Source organism: Dipodomys ordii, unplaced genomic scaffold, assembly GCF_000151885.1.
Source record: "Dipodomys ordii isolate 6190 unplaced genomic scaffold, Dord_2.0 Scaffold45, whole genome shotgun sequence".
Taxonomy (NCBI): Eukaryota; Metazoa; Chordata; class Mammalia; order Rodentia; family Heteromyidae; genus Dipodomys; species Dipodomys ordii.
In genome coordinates, this window is record NW_012267261.1 from 7,607,653 (window position 1) to 7,633,288 (window position 25,636).

Consider the following 25,636-nt stretch of genomic DNA (forward strand, 5'->3'; position numbering starts at 1 on the left):
AAAAAAAAAAAAAAAAAAAATGCGTTCAACTCATCAAAATCTTCACCTTTTAAAAACTTGGACAAAGTCAAAAGTTAACAACAGCAACAAAAAAAAGCCAACAAAAGGACACTAAAAGACATGCAATAGAGACAAAACATCCAAAGCCATAAAGACCTGAAATACAGTACAAAAAAGAAAGTAGGATAGGAGCAAGGTGGATCACTGTCTATAGAGAACAATCACCCAGCAGTGAGAGCACAAGTCTCTAACGCTAGCATTCCAAATGATCTTGAGTTCACAATCAACTTGGGCTACATAAAGAAACCCAGTATCAAAAATAACAGGAGTTGAGGGGTATGATTCAACCAGTAGAATACCTACTTACTAAGAGAAAAACCCCTGAGTTCAAAATCCAGTATTACTAAAACAAAACAAAATGCCAGGTATGGTGGTACACACCTATAATCTCAGCTACTTAAGAAGTAGACACAGAAAAATCATGAGTTTGAAAATAGCCTGGGTGTAGTTAGCAAAACCCTTTTTCACAAACAAAAAAACAAAAAAGCAGTTCAAATCCTAGTACTGAAAAAAAGGAAATGGGGCAAAGTGGCCATAGAGGCATTGTTCAAATGGTAGAACGCTCACCCAGCATGCACAAGTTCCTGAATTCAATTTCCCAAACCAGGAAGGACAAAACAACAAAAACAGATATAGTATGCCTACTGATAAAACAACACAGCACTACTGCCTATTTGTCAAAGTAATCAAACCTACATCTATTCATACTTCTGGAGCAAACTGCCAACATCCAGGAAATAAAGGAGTCAGAGGAATATAAGGAACTCCATCATAATAAAATCAGGAGAACAGAAGCTAGGAGAAAAAAAACCTCACCGGTCAATTGACTGTAGTCATTTTAATAGATTAATTTCAAAGAAGAAAGGGAAATGCATGAACAAAGGAACTTCACAGAAATAAAAGATTGTATGAACAAGACTAAATGACAACATCTAAGAATCTATCCCATTAGTGTAAAAAAAAGGGTTAGTGTTAGAGGAAAGAAGGCTATGATTAGACAAACAGCCACTAGGGTGGCAAGCAAAGTTTTGTGTCTTCCCTTGGATGGTAATTATAGGTCATCTGTTTCAATTTCCAATCAAAAGGTTGAAATAAAAAAAGAAACTTTTTTTTTTCCTTTTTTGCAGTAACAGGGCTTGAACTCAGGGCCTGGGTGCTATCCCTGAGCTCTTTCACTCAAGGCTAGTGCTCTACCACTTTGAACCACATCTCCCCTTCCAGTTTTTGAGTGGTTGATTGGAGGTAAAAGTCACATAGGGACTTTGCTGCCTGGGCTGGCTTTGAAATGTGACCCTCAGATCTCAGCCTCCAGAGTAGCTAGGATTATAGGCATGAGCCACTAGCACCAGGCAGAAACAAGCTTTAGCCATGTCTGTCTTGCTGGAAGCCTTGCCACCCTCACCTTGGTCACAGTACATCAACAGATCTGGGTTGTTGACCACAATATGTGTTTCTCCATCTTTGCTTTGTGGCCGATGGTAACGGTAGTGCACAGGTAAGAAGGCGTGGAAACAATCAATGCACTGGACATCTTTTCTGGCATACATGAGAATTTCAGATTCCCTGGACAGATAATTGGGGGCTTCTATATTAAAATGTTCTGAAACCATCACTGCCTGTTGAAGAGAACACCAGTATTATCAATAAGAAATAAGGAAAAATGAAAATCCAAAAGTAAATGAAGACAACTATTATACAGATATGCAGAAGTGTCAATTGACCCCCTTAAAGAATACCTCTGTTATTCTTCCATTTTTAATTTTTCATAGAAAACACAGGAATCAACTGGAGAAAATATACCCTGGGGTAACAGCTTTCCCCATAATAAAAAAAAGTTTCTATGAAATTTCCCGACTAACTTCTGTTTAGGTGATAAAACAAGTATCAAGGTAAGTTAAATTATGTGAATAAATATGATATCATTCAGTAATTACAAAACTAACTGTAACAGAAACATAAGCCTGTATTAGGTTACAATGAATGGGATCACTCTGGTAATTTCCTGTTCTTTAGTGAAGCAAGTAAAATGGTAGTGAGTCAGATAGGCAAAAGTTGTCAACTCTTTCCATAGTGAGTATAAAAAGTTAGTGGAGCCAGGCACTGGCGGCACACACCTATAATCCTAGCTACTCAAGAGGCTGAGATCAGAGGATTGCAGTTCAAAGCCAGCCTGGGCAGGAAGTCTGTGAAACTTTTATCTACAATTAACCACCAGAAAACTGGAAGTGGTACTGTGGCTAGAAGTGGTAGAACACTAGCTTTGAGCTGGGGACAGTCTCCATGTTCAAGCCCCATGATTAGGGAGAAAAAAAAAGTTAATGGAAAAAGTGGCACACAAGTAGCTTGGATCTCTTTCTTTTTTTGTCAGTCATGGGGCTTGAACTCGGCCTGATCACTGTCCCTCAGCTCTTCAGCTCAAGGTGAATGCTGTACCACTTGAGCTACAGCACTGCTTCCAGTTTTCTGAGTGTTTATTGGAGATAAAAGTTTCACAGACTTTCCTGACCAGGCTGGCTTTGAACCACAATCCTCAGATCTCAGCCTCCTGAGTAGCTAGGATTACAGGTGTGGGTCACTGGCGCCCAGCACAGGATCTTGGATCTTATGTGTTAATACTGGAGATCAAACCCAGGACCTCATGTATGCTAAACACTCCACTTCTACTCTGAATGACATCCTCAGCCCTTGCAAACTTTTTTAAGATGCAGTTTTAAAAAAGAATTCTATAGCCGAAAGACAACTACAGGAAGAAAGATAGGGTAATCCTGGGGTTCATGTTTATATGTTACTTCTCTCAATATCAGTGCCTTTTACTACCTGATATTCAATGGCTTGTTTCATTATTTTATATATTTTGTCTATTTCTTGGTTATTTCAAGAGAGACATTAAATCTTTTCTTTTTCTCTTTTTGGTGCTAGTACTAGAACTTGAACTCGGGGCTTTTTTGCTCAAAACTAATATTCTACTCCTTGAGCCACAACTCTACTTCTACTTCCAGTGTTTTGGTGGTTAGATAGAGATAAGATTCTCAGCCCTGGGGCTGGGAAGGTGGCTCAGTGGTAAAGTGCTTGCCTTGCATACATGAGGCCCTGGGTTCGATTCCTCAGCACCACATAAGCAAAAAAAGAAAAAAGCCGGAAGTGGCACTGTGGCTCAAGTGGTGGAGCAATAGCCTTGAGCTGAAGAGCTGAGGGACAGCGCCCAGGCCCAGAGTTCAGGCCCCACAACCAGACCCCCCCCCAAAAAAAAAAAGATTCTCAGCTCTTTCCTTTTGGGGATAGCTTTGAACTGTGATCCTCAGACAGCCTCCTTGTATCTAGGATTACAGGTATGAGCTGGGCTTTGGCTCCTTTTCTTGTACAAAAGCAGAAGTCTAAATATTATATATTTTGACTGAGTAAAAGTTAGAGTTTCAAAAACATTGTATTTTCACTTGGAACTACAAAATATCAATTTCATGTTTTAACTGAGTATTATGTTGTTTTCAAGGAGTATGAGAGACTTTTTTTTTTCTTGCCAGTCGTGGGGCCTGAACTTTGGGTCTGGGCACTGTCCCTAAGCTCTTCAGCTCAAGGAGAGCACTCTACCACGTGAGCCACAGCGACACTTCCAGCTTTTTCTGTTCATGTGGTACTGAGGGCCTCATGCATGCAAGGCAAGCACTCTACCACTGAGCTACTTTCCCAGCCCCGAGTACAAGAGACTTTTTATTTAAGTGTTTGTCTAGAGGCTGGAGGTATAGCTCAGTGGTAGTGTGCTAGCCAAGAAGGTATGAGGCACTGGGCTGGATCCAACTGAAGAACTAAGAAAGAAAGAGCACTCTAATAACCTTACTTAAAAATGAAATGAGCCGGGTGCTGGTGGCTCATACCTGTAATCCTAGCTACTCAGGACACTGAAATCTGAGGATTATGGCTCAAAACCAGCCTGGCCAGGAAAGTCCATGAGACTCTTATCTTCAATTAACCACAAGAAAACTGGAAGTGGTGCTGTGGCTTAAGCGCTAACCTTGAGCTAAAAAGCTGAGGGACAGTACCCAGGCCGAGTTCAAGCTCCACAACCAACCAAAATAAATAAATAAATCAAGTTTATTAGATGTCTTTTGGTGAAGCTTTTTCTTTTTGCAATGCTGATATTACACTGAGGACATCAGGAATGCTAAGTGTGTGCTCCCCACTCCGTTAAACCTTCAGCCCCTTGCTAAACTTATTTAGGGCTTGTGTTGATTGATCTCAAATGCCTTACAACGGATTTTGTAGCCATACCACCCATCTGCTTTGTCCAATTGTTCTAAATTAGTTAGAGGCAAAAATGTTTATCTCCAGGAAGATTTAATTCCATACAGGCAACAACTAATTCTGCATATAGGGTTGGCAAGGTGGCTCAGTGGTAGAGTGCTTGCCTTGCATGCATGAGGCATTGGGTTCGATTCCTCAGCACCACATAAGCAGAAAAAGTGGTGCTGTGGCTTAAGTGGTAGAGCACTAGCCTTGAGCTGAAGAGCTGAGGGGCAGCATCCAGGTCCAGAATTCAAGCCCCAGGACCAACAAAGAAAAACAGAACAAAATAAAAAAAAAAAAACTAATTCTGCATATAACTTTCCTTCTATCTAGTTAAAATCAACATGTAATAGTACTTTTCATGACAACATTCCTCTGTACAAGGGATTGGGCCATAGTCTCAACTCGGCTAGAAAGAAGAAAAATAATGTATGATATTAATACATCAATTTCCAATTATGGGTTATGGGACATGTGACATATAGTCATATTTTTTTTTTGCCAATCCTGGGGCTTGAACTCAAGGCCTGGGCACTGTCCCTGAGCCTCTCTGTGCTCAAGGCTAGCACTCTATTATTTAAGCCAGAGTGCCACTTCCAGCTTTTTGTTTATGTGGTACTGAGGAATGGAACCTAGGGCTTCATGCATGCTAGGCAAGCAATCTACCACTGAGCCACCTTCCCAGCCTGTGTGACATGTATTTTTCTATAAATTTTCAAAATAACAAAAGAAATACAGGCCTATGCCAGATGGTATATGACCACAATTTCAGCTACTCAGGAGGCAGAGGGAAGATCAAGGTCTGAGGTTAGACTGGGGAAAAGCTTCAGATTCTTTCTGAAAAACAAACTGAAAAGCAAAAGAAGGGCTGGAGATATGGCTCAAGTGATAGAGCTCCTGCCTAAAGAGCAGTGAGGCTCTGAGTACAAACCCCAGTAGTGGGGGGAAAAAATTAACACAAGAGTAGGGTTTAGATTAGGAAGCTAAGTATCAAGGTGAGGAGAAACTTGTCAATTAATAAGTAGCCGAGACATTTCTCGGCTGTGGTTCAAGATGTAGAGTGCCAGCCTTGAGCAAAAATGAAGCTCAGGGACAGTGCCCAGGCCCTGAGTTCAAGCCCCAGGACCAGCAAAAAATAAATGGAGATAATGTGTCTTTAGGATTGCTATAAAGATTGATTTAGGGGCTGGGAATGTGACATCATGTAAAGTGCTTGCCTAGCATGCATGAAACCCAGGATTCAATTCCTCAGTACCACATAAACATAAAAAGGCAGAAGTAGCACTGTAGCTCAAATAGTAGAGCACTAGCCTTAAGCACAGAGAGGCTCAGGGACAGAGCCCAGGCCCTGAGTTCAAACCCCAGGACCAGCAGGAAAAAAAAAAAAAAGATTGATTATATAAGTAGTGTGAGACACAATTTTTTAAAAAAAGGTTAATTTTAAGCCAGGAGCCAGTGGCTCACATCTATAATCCTAGCTATTCAGGAGATTAAGATCTAAGGATCACAGTTCAAAGCCAGCCTGGGCTAGAAAGCCCATGACACTCTCATCCCCAATAAACTACTCAGAACAAACCAGAAGTGGCACTGTAGCTCAAGTGATAGAGCACTAGCCTTAAGCACAAAAAGGCTCAAGGACAGCACCCAGGCCCCCAGTTCAAGCTCCCTGAGCAAAAAAAAAAAAAAAGTTAATTTTACCTTCTTTAAAAAATAAAGAAAAAGAAAATACCTGGCATATAGATAGATATCTATTAAATATTTGTTTCCTTCTTTTCCATACATAAAATATAGTTTAACAAAATTGCTATGGAAGTACTATTTACTATTAATCTTCTCTGTATACACACATAGATGTATATAATATTTTCTGTAAGCTATCATGCTGAAAAGCTTTAAACCAGCTCAGATGGTGTAGTAATAACAAGTTGTAGTAATAACTCACTTGTTGAAAAATACTCTATTCTATCTCTAAAAGTGTCTATTTGTTTTGTTTTTGTGCTGGTCCTGGAACTTGAACTCAGGGTCCAGGCTAGCACTCAATCACTTGAGCCACAGCCCAGGCTTTGTTTGAGCTTAAATGGAGATTAAAGTCTCACTTTAACTCCTCACTGGCTTCAAACCATAATCCTCAGGTCTCAGCCCCCTAAGTAGCTAGGTTTACAAGTGTGAGCCACCAGGACTCAGCTAAAGTATTGCTTTATATATTTAAACAAAATGTAAATTCGTTTGTCTGATGTATTTTGCCTTGATCCAAGTTATTGAGTCCCTAAATTAATTTATCACAGAAAAAAAAATCTTAGTAGTTATACCTCTGTTATGTTTTTCTCTCGTAATGAAGCCAGTTCATATGGATCCACAAAAAGTCCTGTTGGGATATAATGTTTAATTAAGAGTCGGCAGGTCTGCAAGTCTTCAATGCTTTCTCCAAACTTCACTTTTATTACAAGGTCTCTGGAAGACAAGTACAGTTTAAAATAAATCTCTTCATTCAATTGTTAAATGATATAGTACAACATTATATCTACAACAGCACAAACACTATATTTCAAATTCACTTTCCAAAAGTAGATTAACAAATGAAATATTTATACTGTCATAGTTACCCATTAGCTCTTTCATAATTATGTTATAAGCAATAAACATTAGAAAAAAAATTAAGATCACTTGAACAACAATTAAATCCAAAAAGGAATCACATATTTTCAATAAAGTAAACAACATAATTTGATAGGGAAAGATAAGTCTTTCAACAAATGATATGTGTGTAAATATATATGTATGCATCTATACACACATGTGTAAATAGATGTACATGTATATTATATGCATATATCACATATTGCAGTATATACATATGTTCACATATGTGTGTACATGCAAATGTATACATATATTTATACATATATATAGCTCCATCTGGTTCAATATTTGCTATAAACCATTTATATATCTACATGAATACATACACATATATACATATATATGGTATATATACATATAATCTTTTCTGACCTCATAAATATATCTACAAATTAATTTAAAATACATTATAGGAGCTGGCTGCTGGTGGCTCAAGTGTGTAATCCTAGCTACTCAGGAGGCTGAGATCTGAGGATTGTGATTCAAAGCCAGCCTGGGCAGGAAAGTCCTAGACTTTTATCTCCAATTAACCACCTAAAAACCAGAAGTGGAACTGTGGCTGAAAGTAGAAGAGCAGTAGCCTTGCACAAAAAAGCTCAAGGACAGTGCCCAGGCCCTGAGTTCAAACCCCCTCGACCCACAAGAAAAAGGAGGCTGAGCACTGGGGATTGTGGTTCATAAAGGCAGCAAAGTACATGACACCCTTATCTCTAATTAACCAGCCAAACAGCTCAATGGTGGAACACCTGCCTAGCAAGCAGGAAGCCCTGAGTTAAAGCCCCAGTACTGGGGGGGAGAGGGGGAGAGGAAGTGGCACTCTGGCTCAAGTGGTAGAGTGCTAGCCTTGATCTGAAGAGCAGAGGGACAGCACCCAGGCCCAGAGTTCAAGCCCCAAAACCGACAACAACAACAAAAAAAAGATAGTTCTCACAAGTGTGTTACTAGCCTGTGAATACATAAACCAAGGATGGAAAGCTTTCTTTAAAGAGCCTCATAGCAAATACTCTTGGCCTTTTTTTTTTAATTGTGAAAATACTGTACAGAGGGGTTACAATTACATGGGCAAGATAATGAGTACATTTCTTATCAAGCATTGTAGCCTCCTCCTTTGTTTCCCCTTCCCATCCCACCCTCCCCCCCACCCCCCACTCTTGGCCTTTTGAGACACCCAAAATTTGTTATATATTTGCTTCTATTTTTATACTTTAAAAATGTAAAAGTTATTTTATACACTGCTAAATATCAAAAAGAAGCTGGGCACTAGTGGCTTGTGCCTGTAATCTTAGCTACTCAGATGGATATCTAAGGATAATCGTTCAAAGCCAACGTGGGCAAGAAAGTCTGTGAATCCTTACCTCAAATAAATCACCAAAAGAAGCCAGAAATGGAGCTGTGGCCCAAGTGGTAGAGCACTAGCCTTGAGCAAAAAGAAGCTCAGGGAGAGCGCCCAGGCCCTGAGTTCAAGACCCAGGACCAGCATCAAAAATAAATATCAAAAAGAGAAAAGAGAATCCTCAACAGCCAGTTGTCAACAATTTCATAAAACAGAAATAGACAAAATTAAGTCTTTGTGTTGAAGTGACTTCTCAGTAATTGAGTTTAAACAGAGAGAAACAGACATATTTTCCAACACACACAACTTTTTACCAGCCTTTTAGATCTTCAATACTAGCAACATATATTTTTTTTTTTTTTGTCGGTCATGGGGCTTGAACTCTGGGCCTGGGCGCTGTCCCTCAGCTCTCCAGCTCAAGGCGAGCGCTCTACCACTTGAGCACTTGAGCTACAGTGCCACTTCCGGTTTTCTGGTGGTTTATTGGAGATAGGAGTCTCACGGTCTCTCCTGCCCGGGCTGGCTTTGAACCGCGATCCTCAGATCTCAGCCTCCTGAGTAGCTAGGATTACAGGCATGAGCCACCAGCGCCCAGCTCTGGATAAGAGAATTTGTAACTCTTAGGAAGTTAATCACAAATAATTATTTTTGCCAGGTATGGTGGAGCACATATGTACTCCCACACTTGGGAGGCTGAGACAAGAGGATCTTGATTTTGAAGCCAGTTGGGGCTACAAAGACTCTGTCTCAAAAACAAACAAACAGGGGCTGGGAAGATGGCTCAGTGGTAGAGTGTTTGCCTCGCATGCATGAAGCCCTGGGTTCAATTCCTCAGCACAAATAAGCAGAAAAAGCTGGAAGTGGCACTGCAGCTCAAATGCTAGCCTTGAGCTGAAGAGCTGAGGGACAGTGCCCAGGCCCAGAGTTCAGGCCTCACAACCGGACCCAAAAAAAAAAGAATCTCACAGACTTTATTGGCCAAGCTGACTCCAAACTTGGGTCCTCAGATCTCAGCCTCCTTAGTAGCTAGGATTAGAGGCATGATCCTCCAATGCCTGGCAAACATTTATCTTTTGAAAACAGTTTTAGATTTGGAAACAGCTTGGTTATTTGGAACCAAGTCTAGTAAAGAAGAAATCATTATTTCAAGAGATACATATTATTTGACAGCACAGCTTTAAAGCACAACGCAATAGTATTATCTGAGTCAGCTCTATTACCCTAACTTCTATCAAGTTATTTAAATCAAGAAATATCTGTCTCATGGCTGTTGTGAAGATTAAATGAGATAATGTATATGTAGCTTCTGGCTATATATGTAAAATTAAGCATATATTTTTCTCCACTATTACTTTAATTGTTTCAAAGTTTGAAGCGCGTAGGATATCCTTATTTCAATTTGTCCATATTTTAACTATCAACTCTTTCTCTATTATATGACAGTATGTGAATATAAGTAGAAATCAATGGGCAACTCACCTGTGGAAACCATCTTTCAAAACTTCTTGCCTCAAAATAATTTCAGAACAAGTGGCCCTGATGCCTGTAAGAATCAAAAGAGTTTTTAAAAGACACTCAGGGAAAGAATATTTAAACAACTGAAAATAATTACACCAATATGCTTGGGTTGTCAGAAAAACTAACCAACCTAAAGGCAAAACAAAAAAAAATTTAATGTTAAATAGTTTAGGTAGGAAGGGGTGGCTAACCCTAGCTACTTGGAAAACTGAGGGAGGATCTATACTCCAGGACAACTCAGAAAGCACAGTCCATGAGACACTGTATCAACCAATAGATGGCACCTGTTATCCTAGCTACATAGAAGGCTGAGATAGAGAGGATCAGGGTTCAAGTCCAGCCAGGACAGAAAAGTCTTGCGAAAGACCCTCTCAATAAAAGGGAGCTGGACATTGTGGCATATGCCTGTTCTCTCAGGATGGGAAGCCTAACATAGGCAATGACCACCCAGGTATATGCTTGGATAGGAAGCAAGATCCTATCTCCAAAAAAAAAAAAAAAAATCACAAAGGCTCAGCAGCAGAGCACCTGCCTACCAAGTATAAGACCCTGAGTTCAAGCCTCAATACACCTCAACAAAAAATTTAAGCTGTTTGAATTGCATGTAGAACTATTTCCAGTGTAGCATCTTGGTTGAAAATACTAATGGTAGAGCTGAGTGCCAGGGGTTCATACCAGTAATCCTACCTGTTCAAGAGGCTGAGATCTGAGGATCATGGTTTGAAATCAGTCTGTACAGTTTGAAAGATACTTTTTGTTTTTTTTGGGGGGGAGGTGTAAGAAATGTTATGTATTGTACAAAGAGAGGGCCATCTGGCTCCCATTTCTGGGCCCTGTTAAGACTATACATTCTACAATAGTAACTCCATTTCTTTTTGACATTCAAAGAGCTCCAAAGGCCTATGATCCTGTTCATTGAAGAGTCATGAACCCTTCAACTCCAGTTAAATCCTTGGTGTTTCGGCTGTATGGGAGCTGTGGAGGCTGGTTTTGGTGGAGGTCCTGATACAGCCCCAGCAGTAGCTGGTTTAAGAGTGTAAGGTTGCTCTCTCCGAGAGGCACAGGTAGGGGTGGGAGGCAGTTAGTTCCCTTTGTATTCGATCACTGCCATCTTGGCTGGATCCTGCTTATTACGATTTGGGACCTGCAGCATTCTTGTGTGACCTCCATTCTGATCTCAGTAGCGAGAAGCCAGTACTTGAAAGAGCTTTGGGATCAAGTCCTCTTCTGTGAGCCAGAAGTCAGCCATAAGCTTCTAGATGTAGCCCCTCATTTCATCCATGCATCCCTACTGTGCCTCAATGAGTTCATGCTGCACCAGTTCCATTTCGCACCAGTTCTATAAAAAAGTCACATATCAAGTGGTTTCAAGACTTACGGCCAAGGCCCACGCACTGGTACACATGGCTGTGGGATATGGTTGCATGAGCCACATCTTCACAGCATCAACCCTGAAAGACTCATCTCTAATTAACCACTAAAAAGCTAGAAATGGAGCTGTGGCTCAAGTGGTAGGGTGCTAGCCTTGAGCATAAAAGCTCTGGAATCAGCACACAGGCCGAGTTCAAGCCCCTGGACAAAAAAATTAAATAAATAAAAATAACATAAAATACTGACTTTGGAGTTCAATTGTCTGATTTCAAATATTAGTCTATTGATAGCTCTGTGTCTTTGAGCAAAATAATTTATCTCTGTAGTCTTCATAAGAATTTAATATAGGGACTAGGAAGGTGGCTTAGTGGAAGAGTGCTTGCCTAGCATGCATGAAGCCCTAGCTTTGATTCCTCAGTACCACATAAACAGAAAAAGCCAAAAGTGGTGCTGTGGCTCAAGTGGTAAAGTGGTAGCCTTGAGCAAAAGAAGCTCAAAGACAGTGCTCAGGCCCTGAGTTCAAGCCCCAAAACTGTCAAAAAAAAAAGAAAAAGAATTTAATATATGTAGAAGCACTGAGAACAATGCTACCATAAAGTAAGCATTCTATTAATAGTACTTCATTCAGATTAATCCCAGGACAAAAAAAAAAACAAACATAGGATGGCTTAAGAGCCAAAATTTCTGTTTTAAACATAGCTCATTGAAACTGTGCCCGTATCAACTACATAATGATAACTTCTGTATTCTAACATCCATGCCTGGGGAAGGGGCTTAAAATAAAAAGGGAAACTGAGGCACTCAAACATCCAAAGACTTCATTTGTAAGGTTAAAATAACCAAAATTTTACTTGACTGATTTCATGTTATCACTCAACTTACCTATCATAAAATTAAAAATTCAGTCTCTGCCCACCACCAACAATGCCAGGCTATAGAACTAGCCTCCACAGCAAAAGCTAGATGTATGTAGGAAGAATATTAAAACACTCAGCAACCATGTAGACTGCATGCCACTAACCCACTAGCTCTATTCTTGAGAAGATGCACTAAGAAAATGACAGGGAGGCAAAACCTTTTGAAATTAGGAAAGAAAGCAGAAAAAATGCTAAAATCTCCATATTCAATCTTGTCCTTTGAGCTTTCACATTTTCTGTTTTTTGTAACTTTTACAACTTAGCACATCAAGTAGGTGTAAAGCTACTTGAACACAGGAGAAAGCAAGGGTTTATAGTTAATTAGTGGTGGGTCATACAACTAGTAAGACAGTGACTCATTAGAAAACAAGTTTTGCCTAACAATTAAATTCTATTGGGATGTATTCCAGAGAGTAGTAAATCATTCATTTTAGATGGTAGAAAAGGCTATTTTACAAATAGCATAGTATATTAAGTATTACTTTTTCATGTTTACTACCATACATTAATAGTAGGTCTCACTGTGATAATTCTAGAGTTATGTCCAGGAACTTTGTATAAGTTTATCCCATTATGTTCCCTTAATCACGCTTCGGCCCAGAATTGATTCTGGGTTTGTTTGTGTGTGCTAGTACTGGGGCTTGAACTCAGAGCCTTGTTCTTGCTTAGCTTTTTCACTCAAAGTGGCACTGTACCACTTGCGCCTCACCTCCACTCTGGCTTTTTGCTGGTTAGAGAAAAGTCACCTGGGCTGGCTTTAAGACTCACTAAATCCCAATCCTCAGATCTCAGTCTCCTGAGTAGTTAGGATTACAGGCATGTTTCACAAGCGTCCATAATATGTGTGGGCAACTGATACCTATAGTTGATTTTTAAGGCAAATAATTTCTATCTGAATTCACTTTCAAGAATCCATCCTCTTAGCTACACATAGTAAGTTTATGCCTGTAAACGCAACACTTGGGATACTTAAGTAGGGAACGCCGAAGAGGAGGCCAGCCTGGAATACATAGCAAATCCCTTGTCTTAAAGGAGAAAAAAAAATTGTCTCCCTCTCCCTGTTTTATTTTTGCTCACTGGCAGGTGTCGTACCACTTAAGCCACGCCTCCAGCGCTACCCCTCTTAAATATTACTTTATTTGGTCGTGATGGCCTGAACTGGTGCTGGAAATTGACCCCTTCTAATTATAAAATGCAATGCTGGAAGAGTTCTTGGAGATCCCAAGACCAGTTTTAAAAAATCTATTTGGCCAGGAGCTGATGTCTGACACCTGTAAACCTAGGTAGTCAGGAGGCTGATATCTGAAGATCGCTGTTGGAAGCCAGCTTGGCCAGGAAAGTATGTGATTCTGATCCCAAAGTTCAAGCCTCAAAACGGGGGAAATAAATAAATAAATAAATCTATTTGGCTTCATCATCTTTTCAATAAATTTGTAAACGAACATGCTACCAAAAGTCAGAACTGTGCTGAGTCGCAGATGCGAATATGACACCCTCATTTTGTAGCCGGAGAAACTCATCGGGGGGTCGGTGCTGACTCTCCTATCGAGCCTCGTCACACTTTATTACTCTAGCACGTGTCTGACTTTCCCTCCACACAGCAAATCTAAATGGTGCCGTGTTCGGCTTGGGGCTGGCTAATCCCCAAGTGTTAACAGCACTTGTTTCAGCGTTCAGGCTGTAATGGACCCAGGTCCGAAGATTCCCAGTCCCGTGTCATAATGAAACCCTAGACCAACCCGGTCTATCAGCAAAGACGTGGGTAGAACGAACCCTCCACACACCTACCCCCAACCTCGCGCCCAAGTACACACGGGGGTTTTAGGCACAGCCTGGGGAGCTTCACACCTTACGGGGCGCGGATACCCGTCTGGCTGGGGGGGGGGGAGAGGGAAGAGAAGTTTCAGGAATCCACTAGTATCCCAAGACGCTTCATGATATGGTTGGTCCGTGTTTGGGTCACTGCGGCCAGTCCCGGCCTCGGAACCACCAAAACCCGACTCCACACCAGTCTGGGATCGGGGCAGAGATCCCGCGAGGAGAAGCAGAGGCTCGCGGCCTTTGTTTTGCGCCTCCTCGGATCAACCTCCGTTCTAGGGCCCCGCCCCCGGTTACGGCGGCCCGCCGCGACGCCCGGAGGATCCCCGAGTCCCGCCTGACCACCACCCTTCCCACCCAAGCCCCGTCCCCTTTACCAGCGCCAAAGGGGGCGTCGCTGAAGGCCGAGGCCAGCGAGTGGGTGAGCCCGGCCAACCCAACGAGCAGCCAGGCCACTGCCCGGATAGCCACGAACCGGGCAGCCAGGACGCCGGAGCGCGGACGCCCGAGAGGGGCGCGGGAAGACCGGATGAGGACGCAGACAGAGCCTGCACACGCCTCACTAGAGGCGCCACCCCGACGCGGTGACCAAGGCTGAGAGCGCGTACACGCCGGGTCCGGTCCGGCGGTTTCCCAGATCTCCTCAGCTTGGAATCCCCTCCGGCTCCAGGCGCCGCGAGAGGCCGCCTGCCGCCTGATCGCCGGCCCCACCTAGTGCACCTTCGCTGCCACGCCCCCTCATGGGCGGGGCGGGAAGTAACGCATGCGCCTTAGTCTCAGGGAGGGTGGCGGGGGAGGTGGTTGCCGTGGGAACAGCTCCGCGGGCCCCGCAGCGGGACCCTGGACACGGGATCCCCGGACCTGGTGTCTCCCAGGTGTGGCCCCTGGAGAAAGCCCGCTGCGTCGGTGACGTCGGGTGTGGTCGGGCTCGGGCCTCCGGCCGACAAGTTCACCCTGCGGTCACGCCTGTCTAGGCTCTGGCTGTCGCTCCTTCCTGCGGCGCCAGGCTCTGCTGAGGCTCAGGCCCGTGTCTGTGCGGAGAGTTCGGGTGGAGGTTCGGACGTGGGCCTGCAGGAGGAGATACACTTTGTGTATTTCTTTAAGGATAAGAAGGTCAGCCTTGCGCTGGCAGGGACGTGAAGAGAAGCGGCTACGCACCGAGATCCGTGTCCCGCTACGATGAGAGACACCAAGGCCTCGGCAGTCACTGACCCGCAGAAGGACGGTGTTCACCTTAAAGATAACTAGGTACTCGGAATGTCTGCTGGCCCGGGGCCCGTCACAACCGGGGGAGTGAGTGCATGTGTTTAACCCTGAAAGTAGCGGTGTAAGGATGGTGTGGAGAAATAGGGATTCATGTATGCGTCTTCCAAATATCTTAAAATGCGGAGAGGATTTGAAAAAATACCTAAAAGAATTGTAACTGGTTACTGAGGGAGAAGAGAAAGGCTGAGGACAGGCTTTTTATGATTTTGATCGTGATGATCCTCCTGAAATTATTTTGCATTTCTAGCATTACAAAGACTAGTAAAAATTAAAATTTAAGAGACAAAAGAATGTATAGTGAAAAAAGCGACATTATGGGGTATCTGTTGAGACATCATTCACAAGTATGGACATTTGCTTGAATGGGTAGTTTATATTGTGCTGAGTATTATTTTCTAGAAACTTTACTAATGTCTAAATTTTGATGAAATGGACTGGGAGTAGTATTTGGCTATTAGATCAGATCAGAGGCAGAGCTCAGTAATTTTTAAAAGTTGGTGGTTGTTGGGTTTTTTGGTCGGTCATGGGGCCTGAACTCTGGGCCTGGGCGCTGTTCCTCAGCTCTTCAGCTCAAGGCTAGCACTCTACCATTTGAGCTGCAGTGCCACTTCCAGCTTTTTCTGCTTATTTGTGCTGAGGAATTGAACCCAGGGCTTCATGCATGCGAGGCAAACACTCTACCACTGAGCCATCTTCCCAGCCCCTGTTTGTTTGTTTTTGAGACAGAGTCTTTGTAGCCCCAACTGGCTTCAAAATCAAGATCCTCTTGTCTCAGCCTCCCAAGTGTGGGAGTACATATGTGCTCCACCATACCTGGCAAAAATAATTATTTGTGATTAACTTCCTAAGAGTTACAAATTCTCTTATCCAGAGCTGGGCGCTGGTGGCTCATGCCTGTAATCCTAGCTACTCAGGAGGCTGAGATCTGAGGATCGCGGTTCAAAGCCAGCCCGGGCAGGAGAGACCGTGAGACTCCTATCTCCAATAAACCACCAGAAAACCGGAAGTGGCGCTGTAGCTCAAGTGGTACAGCGCTCGCCTTGAGCTGAAGAGCTGAGGGACAGCGCCCAGGCCCAGAGTTCAAGCCCCACGACCGACCAAAAAAAAAAAAATCTCTTATCCAAGAGTTATTATACAAATTATTTAACATCCATAGAATATTTGACAATTATTTAAAAATTACATTTTAGCAAAATATTTAATAATCACATAGGTTAATTTTGTAAGTCAAGAAATATATAGGGATAGAAAATAGAAAATCGATAGGAAATAGCTCATATGCCTAGAAAAAAAGACTAGGAAATCAAGAGTGGTTATTTCACATTTTCTTCCTCCTTCCTTTGTGTTGAATTTAAAATTTTTAATTATAAAGGAGATTTAGAAAAACTATGTTAAGTGTTGCTTAGGCAGAAGTCCATATATGAAACTGTCATCACCTTATGACTGCTGTTGGAAGTAGAACATTCATATCATTCATTTCCAAAATCCAGGCCACTGGTTGGCTAAAGCCCAGAGCAATAAACCTCCAGCCTGAGTTCCTAAAGCCTGGATTAGTAACTCCCCAGATGTAAGGGCTTGTTGTAATAAGCCTCTGAGTCTGCAAGTCCAGCCTCTCTGCTGCATACTCATGGACGCTGAGACCTATTCCAAAACCTTAACTCATTTGAGAATCTTTCTGAAAATATCATACACACATCAAAAACAGTACCTATGGGTTAGGAAGGTGGCTTAGTGGTAGAATGCTTGCCTTGCATGCATGAGGCCTTGGGTTCGATTCCTCAGCACCACATAAACAGAAAAAGCCGAAAGTGGTGCTGCGGCTCAAGTGGTAGAGCGCTCGCCTTGAGCTGAAGAGCTGAGGGACAGCGCCCAGGCCCAGAATTCAAGCCCCACGACCGACAAAAAACAAAACAAAACAAAAACAGTTCCTATAATTAAATATATTTTGACACTGAGGCCGAGGGAAGGAAAGAAAAGAAACCCCTGCAAAAAAAAAAAAAAAAAACTAGAACAAAACCATAATGAGATAAATAGGCTGCAATAGAAGCCATGTAAATATAACTGGTTTTTCTATATGGACATGCTAATTCTCCCTCAGATCTGCCTTTTTGATCTGGCTTCTAGGTTGTAGATGCATAGGTTGTTACCAATCAGCTGACCAAGGAGGGTTGTTTTGCTCTGTAAACATCATGAGTACACAGGAATAACTCTCCAAGTATTGGTGGTACAGGGCCCTTGGGTGCAGAAAGTATAGGGTTTGAACTTGCAGACCCAGAGCCTTACAACATCAGGCCCTGGAACTTGGGGAAGTTATTTCTCTAAGCTTTAGGGTCTCAGGTTGGAAGCTTATTCCTCAGTGGCCCTGGCAGGTAGCAGCTATTCCAGTGCTCCACTTGCAGCAGCAGTGAGGGACAGCCACAAGCAGCATTTGCTAATATTACAGCTCCTGGACAGACTTCAACTCCTACAACATCTAGTGTTAACAGCTCTCAGACCTAGGGTGTCAGCACAGTTGACTTTTGAGGCTTGGAAGCTCATTGGAGCTGTTCTTTAACTGTTACTGCTTCTACACTGCCACTGCTGCTGCTCCTACTCGCCTGCTGGTGTTTCCACTGTCTCCTTGTGTTGTCAGCTCAACCTGTTCTACTAAGATTAAAAGTAGATAAGAAAAGGGGACTGGAGAGAATCTAATGTTGCAACACTGACAGCAGCACAGGAGGGTATCTCCCAACTGGAAAAGTGAGCTCCAGAGTCTACTCATATAACCAGAAGGGGATAAGTGTGTTTGCACTAATCATAGCTCTTCATGAGAATGAAGCTTATGATCTATACCAATCACAACGCAGCCTTTCAAGCAAATTGTTGTGACCTACACCAATCACAAGCCTTCTGCTGAAGCAAAAGGGGACCCATTCTCTCTTGCTTGGATAAAAAAAAAAAATTTGAAGGTCACCAAGGTTTTTCTTGGTTAAGAGCCATTTCCCAGGCTCATGCAGAGTACCTGGAGTGGCGCTGACTGGAATACGTATTTAGCCATGGTTGTAATACTTCTCTGTAGCAACAGAATAATTCTAAAGTGTCAGAAACAACTAGAGCCAGGCACTGCTGTCATCCTAGCTATACAGAAGGCTGAGAACTAATGATTAGGATTTGAAGCCAGCCTAGGCAGGAAAGTCTATAAGTCTTATCTCCATTAATCACCAAAATGCCTGAAGGGGAACTGTGGCCCAAGTGATAGAGTGGTACCCTTGAGCAAAAAGCTCAGGGAGAGTACCCAGGCCTGGAGTTCAAGCATGTACACATGCATGGTCCATTACCCTACACACACACACACACACACACACACACGCACACACGCACACATACAAACATACAACTAGCTAGAAATAGAGCTCTGGAGAGTGCTTGCCAAGCGTGCTTGAGGCCCTGGATTCAGTTTCCAGTAACACAGTGGTGTTTGAAAACAGCATTTACCATGAAGACTATCTGGCTGGTGGCCAGTAAAGAGATTGTGGCTGACAGTGCCTTCCACTTCAGGTTTGTCAAATGGCTTACTCTTGATAGTTTTAACCATTCACAGAAATCATTAAAAGAGTATTTACAATAAAGACTTAACAAAAGCCTCAGCGCCAGTATTCAATGTAGTAATGTATAATAGTGCCTAACTTCTGACCCAATAACCCATGGAAAGGTGGGGCCCTCTGATCTATCTTAATATATAGAAGCCTTGCATACACACACACACACACACACACACACACATATATATTTATATCCCTAAATTAGTATATATGGAAGGCCTGCTATATTCCAGATATGCTGAGAAACTGTGATAAAATAGATATGTTCCTTTCTGTCCTGAGCCATATAGACCTAAAGGGGAAAAAAAGTAAGTTTGTTTGTTTTAAAAAAAAAGATGTTATTTTTGTTTTTTCTTTTTGTAGGAATAGGGATTGAACTCAGGGTCTTGTGCCTGTTAGGCAGGCACTATACCACTAAGCTCCATCTTCTTCCTGCCCTCCACCCCCACAAGAAAGGAAGAAAGAAAGAAGGAAAGAGAGAGAGAGAGAGAGGAAAGAAAGGAAAGAAAGAAAGATCAGTGTGTGAAATCATTTAGAAAGTACAAGGGAGATGTGGTCTGGAGAACCTCTCAGGATAAAAATTTCCTCTATATCTTGGTATAGGTAGTGATTGATATATTTTTTCTTGTTGTTGTTTGTTGACTTTTTAAAGATGATTTCTAGCATCAGGCACCGGTGGCTCAGGCCTGTAATCCTAGCAGGAGAGACCGTGAGACTCCTATCTCCAATAAACCACCAGAAAACCGGAAGTGGCACTGTAGTTCAAGTGGTAGAGCACTCTCCTTGAGATGAAGAGCTGAGGGACAGCGCCCAGGCCCAGAGTTCAAGCCCCATGACACACACACACACACACACACAAAGATTTCTAATAGTTTACATTAGTTATACAAAGAGGAGTTTCATTGTGACATTTCCAAATATGCATACAATGTATCCCAATAAAACTCACCCCCTCTGTTCCCTTCTCTTACTCTCTTACCTCTTCTTGAATCAAACTATACATCTTCATTCACCTGCCCCTCCCTCACATGCCCCATCCCAGCAGAGTCTGAATTTACTTTTCTGTCATTCATTTGATACACTTTTTTTTTTGTCTCTGTTCCTCAGCTCTTCAGCTCAAGGCAAGTGCTCTTCCTCTTGAGCTACAGAACCACTTCCAGTTTTTTAGTGGTTTATTGGAGATAAGAGTCTCACAGACTTTCCTGCCTGGGCTGGCTTTGAACCTCAGTCCTCAGATCTCAGCCTCCTGAGTAGCTAGGATTACAGGTGTGAGCCATCAGCGCCCTGCTTTGATACACTTTCTTAATTGAGCAATAGAAAAGACCCTGTAAGTTTTGTTCTTAAGCTTATTCAGTCTTTTGTAAGAATGCCATACATTTAGGTCCAAGCTGAATTGCATGCCTAGGCTCATGTGTCAACAAACATACCCTTCAAGGAACCAGAGAGTCTTAAAAGATCTACAAACTAGCCTGGCACCAGTGGCTCATGCCTGTAATCCTAGCTACTCAGGAGGCTGAGATCTGAGGACTATGGTTTAAAGGCAGCTCTGGTAGAAAAATCAGTGAGACTTTTACCTCTAATTTCAGAAAACTGGAAGCTCAAGTGGTAAAGCACTACCTTGAGCTAAAGAGCTCAGGGACAGGGGACTAGCCCTGAGTTCAAGCCCCAGGACTGGCCAAAAAAAAAAAAATCCAACAAACTTCAGGGTCAAACTGAACTTTCAGGGTTGCCCTAAAATTATTGAGTTTGCAACGTGGTTTGCAATTCTAAAACTGGACAACAGCCTTATCTGCTGGAGAGGAGAGCCAAAGGAAGGGAGATGCGGTCAACACCTAATTGATGTTCTTTCTCCCATCAGCAGGAAGTTATTATGCAGTTAATACATCTTCATCAAGTTTCATTTAACTTACCCTGAGGCATATGTGAAAAATGATGTGCACTGCCAAGAAGTGTGGGATTAGATTCCAGCCTCCAGCTATCATCTTAATTTATGAGAATGAAATCAAAGGGAAGAGTCGTCAGCGCATCATGCCAGTTCGAAACTTTTCAAAGTTTTCAGGTACCTCATGTTCTATCTTGCCTACTATCCTATACCTCCTCTCCCCTCCATCTCTTCCTGTCATATGGCACTGTCCCTGAGCTCTTTTGCTGAAGACTAGTGCTCTACAACTTTGAGCCATGTTACCACTTCCAGTTTTCTAGTGGTTAATTGGAAATAAGAGTCTCACAGACTTTCCTGCCCTAGTTGGCTTTGAACCACAATCCTCAGATCTCAGCCTCCTGAGTAGCTAGGATTACAGATGTGAGCCACTAGGACCTGACCTATACATTCTCTTAATCACTGAAGAATGTTTGATTTCAAGTACAGTAGCACATGCCTGTATCCCCAGCTACTTGGAAGGCTGAGGCAGGAAAAATCTCATATTTGAGGCCAACTTGAGCAACTGAGGGATACTCTGTCTCACATTTAAGTTAAAAAAAATGAGAGAGGGAGCTGGGCACTGGTGGCTCACACCTGTAATCCCAGCTACTCAGGAGGCTGAGATCTGAGAGGATCGAGGTTCAAAGCCAACCCAGACAGGAAAGTCTGTGAGATTCTTACCTCCAATAAACCACTAGAAAACTGGAAGTGGCGCTGTGGCTCAAGCGGTAGAGTGCTCTCCTTGAGCTGAAGAGTGCAGGGACAGTGCCCAAGCCCAGAGTTCAAGCGCATGACCGACAAAAAATAAAATAAAATAGAGAGAGAGAGAGAGGGAATGGCTCACTTGTAGAACACTTGTATGTGAGACCCTGGGCTCAGTCCTCAGTACTGAACAATTGAGGCTCAAGCAACAGAAGTTAGTTCAAATTGGGCTGGGAAGGTGGCTCAGTGGTAGAGCGCTTGCCTTGCATGCATGAGACCCAGGGTTCGATTCCTCAGCACCACATAAGCAGAAGAAGCCAGAAGTGGCACTGTGGCTCAAGTGGTAGAATGCTAGCCTTGAGCTGAGGGACAGCGCCCAGGCCCAGAGTTCAGGCCCCACTGCTGACACCCAAAAAAAGAAAAAAAAAAAGGAATAAAGTCTCACTTTTTTCCTAGCCCATCCTGAAGTGCACTCCTCCAATTTATGCTTCCTATATAGTTGGGATGACAGGTGCATGCCACACTACTCAACTTTATATTGTTGGTTGAGATCAGAGTCCTGATAACTTTTTGCCTGGACTGTCCTCAAACTTTCATCCTCTTGATCTCAGCCTCTTCAGTAGGTAGGATTGGAAGTAGAGCTGTAGTTCAAGTGGTAGAGCACTAGCCTTGAGCAGAAAAGCTCAGGGACCAGGGACACAGCACTCAGCCCCTGAGTTCAAGTCCCAGATCTGCAGAACAACAACAAAAATCTCATGAGGGGCTGGGAATGTGGCCTAGTGGTAGAGTGCTTGCCTTGCGTGCATGAGGCCCTTGGTTTGATTCCCCAGCACCACATAAGAAAAAAGAAAAAAAGCCGGAAGTGGTGCTGTGGCTCAACTGGTAGAGTGCTATCCTTGAGCAAATGAAGCTCAGGGACAGTACCCAGGCCCTGATTTCCAGCCCTAGGACTGGCAAAAAAATTAAAAAATAAATCTCCTGAGTAGATAGGATTATAGTCAGAAGCCCTTGTGCCTGTGTGAGTCAACTGAGATACCATTATTCAGTAGCATCAATTTTTTGTTTGTATTTTTTGTTTTGTTTTGTTTTTCCGTCATGGGGCTTCATCTCTGGGCCTGGACACCGTCCCTCAGCTCTTCAGCTAGTGCTCTACCACTTGAGCCACAACTCCACTTCCGGCTTTTTCTGCTTATGTGGTGCATGAGGAATCAAACCCAGGGCCTCATGCATGTGAGGCAAGCACTCTACCACTGAGCCATATTCCCAGGCCCAAATGTTTGTTTTTTTATGTCATCATTTTATTAGTACCATGACTGTTGGCTAAAATCTTTCCTGTTTTGCCTGATGCCAGTGGCTCATGCCTGTAATCCTAGCTACTCAGGAGGCTGAGATCTGAAGATCGAGGTTCAAAGCCAGACCGGGTAGGAAAGTCTGTGAGACTCTTATCTCCAGTAAACCACTAGAAAACTGGAAGTGGCGCTGTGGCTTAAAGCAGTAGAATGTTCACCTTGAGCTGAAAAGTGGAGGGACAGCACCCAAGCCCAGAGTTCATGCCCCACGACCAACAAAAAAAAACCATAAAATCTTTCCTGTTTTATTCTCAGACATTTTCTTCAGTTGAACATTTTTTACATCTCCACAAGTTAAGGAAGTAAAAAGTAAATACATCCTCTCCTTCTTTCTCCACAATGTTAGCTCAGTTTATAAAAAGTCATTTATAATAATAAGTTGATTGATTTGACACAATCTTACTGTTTTGATCAGGCTGGCTTTAAAGTTGGGATTTTCCCTCTTCTGCCTCCCAATGCCTCCCCATACCTATCACATGCCTATCAAAGTTCATCTTACTATAATTCTATACACTTATTTATTCCAACCAAGTCCTTTAGCCATTTGACTATAACGGAGCCAATGATTTCAGGGTTCTGAGCTTTTTGTTCTCTTTTTGCTCTAGCAGTAATTTATGGCAAATAGTTTATTATCATTGTTTTTGGTATCTATGAAATGTGTAACATAGGTTTTTCCTCCCTCCCAGATTGTTCAAGAGCTGCTGAACAATTAAAGAATAATCCACGACACAAAAGTTACCTAGAACAAGTATCTCTGAAGCAATTAGAGAAGTTGTTTAGTTTTTTACGAGGTTACTTGCAGGGACAAAGCTTAGAGGAAACCATGAAACAAATTGAACAGGAAACAACCATTGATCCTGAGGAAGATCTAAACAAACTAGATGACAAGGAGCTTGCCAAAAGGAAGAGAATCATGGATGAACTTTTTGAGAAAAATCAGAAGAAGAAGGATGATCCGGATTTTGTTTATGACATTGAGGTAGAATTCCCACAAGATGAACAAGTTCAGTCCTGTGGCTGGGATACAGAGTCAGCCGATGAGTTCTGATGCCAAACTCAATTTATTAGGCTAGAAGAATATGTTTCTATAAAGAACATAGTATGGTTCTAAAAAAAAATCTATCAATAGCACTAAGTATATGTGTTGGGTCATAAAAACCAGGACATTTACATTTACTGTGTAGATACAAGATGAACATAGGAAGAAAACATAGGCATCTGCCTTTAGGATCTCCTTTGGGAGATTAAAAAAAAAAAAGCTAATCAATAATGTTAAGCAGCAAAAAGTTAGAACCAGGTGCTTAGTAAAGACAAGAAGTTAGAGCCTAAATTACTATACAATGCAACAACCATGGAAGATCTTAGTGGAGAAATAGTGTTTTGCCTGGTCTTTCAAATGGTAATATTTGGATAGGAGCTTATAATAGAATTCCAAGTGAGAGCAACTGGGGAAAAGAGGAAGGAAAGTAGTAAAGAGACAAGAAAGAGATTTTTTTTAATTTGAGTAACAGTAAGCAAATTGTAGTTTGATGGTTGGAGAACATTAAGTCTGGTATACTTAAGTTTTTGTGCATACATAACTCTAGAGGGGACTATCAATGCACCATGCTAGCTTCACGTGGATGGCCTGTGATGAATAACAGGAGAATTCTGCCTCTGTGGGGTCAGAAAATACATACGAAAAATATTCTCAAACCACAATGAGAGCTTTGTTTGTAAAATGGGAAATCCATCCATAATGAATGAGCAATATGTACTGCCAGCCAGGCCTGTTCATGAGTTTGGGTGTACAAAGAGGATCTTCGTTTAACAGTATCTGTGTGATGATGTATTTGTTCTTGCTAGAATGCTGTTTAACTGGTAGAAGTCCTATGTTTTCACTAGGGATATTAATATTCATTAAATAAGGCTATGTAAATAATTATTGTTTTTATCTGTTTATCTCTACTGTCTTTCCCATCAAATACCATAATAAGGGGATTATTTATATAGTGCTAACAAATCAGAGTCTGAAGATAGGCACGTCTCTTACATATATTTGCCAAAGACAGCAAAAAGAATTTGCAGAATTAGAGAGCCTTCTGTACCTACATCATTTTCCATATACCTCATTGTATATATTGAGTAATTTAAAAGCTGCCTTTAGTAGTACTGTGAATACTCAATTTTAATAAACATTAAGTTGTCTTCTATTAAGGCTCAGTCATTCATTTATGCAATGTATTAAGTGCCCACTCTATGCTAAGCCTGTACTGTTCTTGCATTTGGGGATATAGCACATGCATGACAGAGTCTGCTTTTCTTGGACTTAACAGTCTTGTTGGAAAAAAAGAGACAAACAAAATGCATAGACTAATGGCAGATGATAAGTGCTCTGTATTAAAACAGGGCAACAGGAGAATGATGGAGCCAGTGGAGGCCACGGGCGATCTGAGAGGGCCTCATTGGAGGGGGTGATATTTGAGCAAAGACCTGAAGGCAGGAAGGGAACACTGATGTGCAATTCAGGATTAGTGGAGAAACTGAATGCATAGGCTGGAGTGTGTTTGGCATATTTGAGGAATTGCAGGAGGTGAATTGAGATTGAGCAAGAGGGAAAATGGTTGATGATGTTGAAAGGTATATTACCAATGCATAGTACATCCCATGAAGATCATACCGAATGCAACTCTCAGCAGTACAACAAGAGTACCAGTTTTCTCCACATACCATGACAGAAAGTGTTACCACACTTGCTGAGCTTTGCCAGTTTTTAGTTTTTACAGTGGTATCTCATAGTTTTAATCTGCATATCTTGTTTTACACATGTGAGGACCATTTTTGTGAAATAACTGTTATATCCTTTCACCAAAGGATATGTATTTTGTATTTGGCTGCTA

The 25,636-nt window shown here is 42.2% G+C and overlaps 2 protein-coding genes across 3 annotated transcripts in view; one reads left to right on the forward strand and one right to left on the reverse strand.

The window, feature by feature from the left end:
- Pigx (phosphatidylinositol glycan anchor biosynthesis, class X) overlaps positions 1 to 18,778 on the reverse strand; it is a 21,476-nt gene extending 2,698 nt beyond the window's left edge. The window contains exons 1-6 of the mRNA XM_013019311.1: positions 18,679 to 18,778; positions 14,903 to 15,251; positions 14,316 to 14,632; positions 9,794 to 9,857; positions 6,651 to 6,792; positions 1,463 to 1,676 (exon numbers count right to left, since the gene is read on the reverse strand). Of these exons, the coding sequence (XP_012874765.1) occupies positions 1,463 to 1,676; positions 6,651 to 6,792; positions 9,794 to 9,857; positions 14,316 to 14,632; positions 14,903 to 15,251; positions 18,679 to 18,778 (1,186 nt within the window). The remainder of the gene's footprint in view (positions 1 to 1,462; positions 1,677 to 6,650; positions 6,793 to 9,793; positions 9,858 to 14,315; positions 14,633 to 14,902; positions 15,252 to 18,678) is intronic.
- Cep19 (centrosomal protein 19kDa) lies at positions 14,737 to 24,949 on the forward strand. Of its 2 annotated transcripts, XM_013019360.1 has the most exons (4): positions 14,737 to 14,854; positions 15,043 to 15,186; positions 20,644 to 20,844; positions 23,444 to 24,949. In XM_013019360.1, exons 3-4 carry the CDS (start codon positions 20,715 to 20,717, stop codon positions 23,803 to 23,805), a joined length of 492 nt encoding a protein of 163 aa, XP_012874814.1. In that variant the 5' UTR covers positions 14,737 to 14,854; positions 15,043 to 15,186; positions 20,644 to 20,714; the 3' UTR covers positions 23,806 to 24,949. The 2 variants fall into 2 exon arrangements, with proteins under 2 accessions (XP_012874814.1, XP_012874815.1); XM_013019361.1 differs by lacking the exon at positions 14,737 to 14,854 and having other exon boundaries at positions 14,934 to 15,186.
- The last annotated feature ends 687 nt before the right edge of the window (positions 24,950 to 25,636 follow it).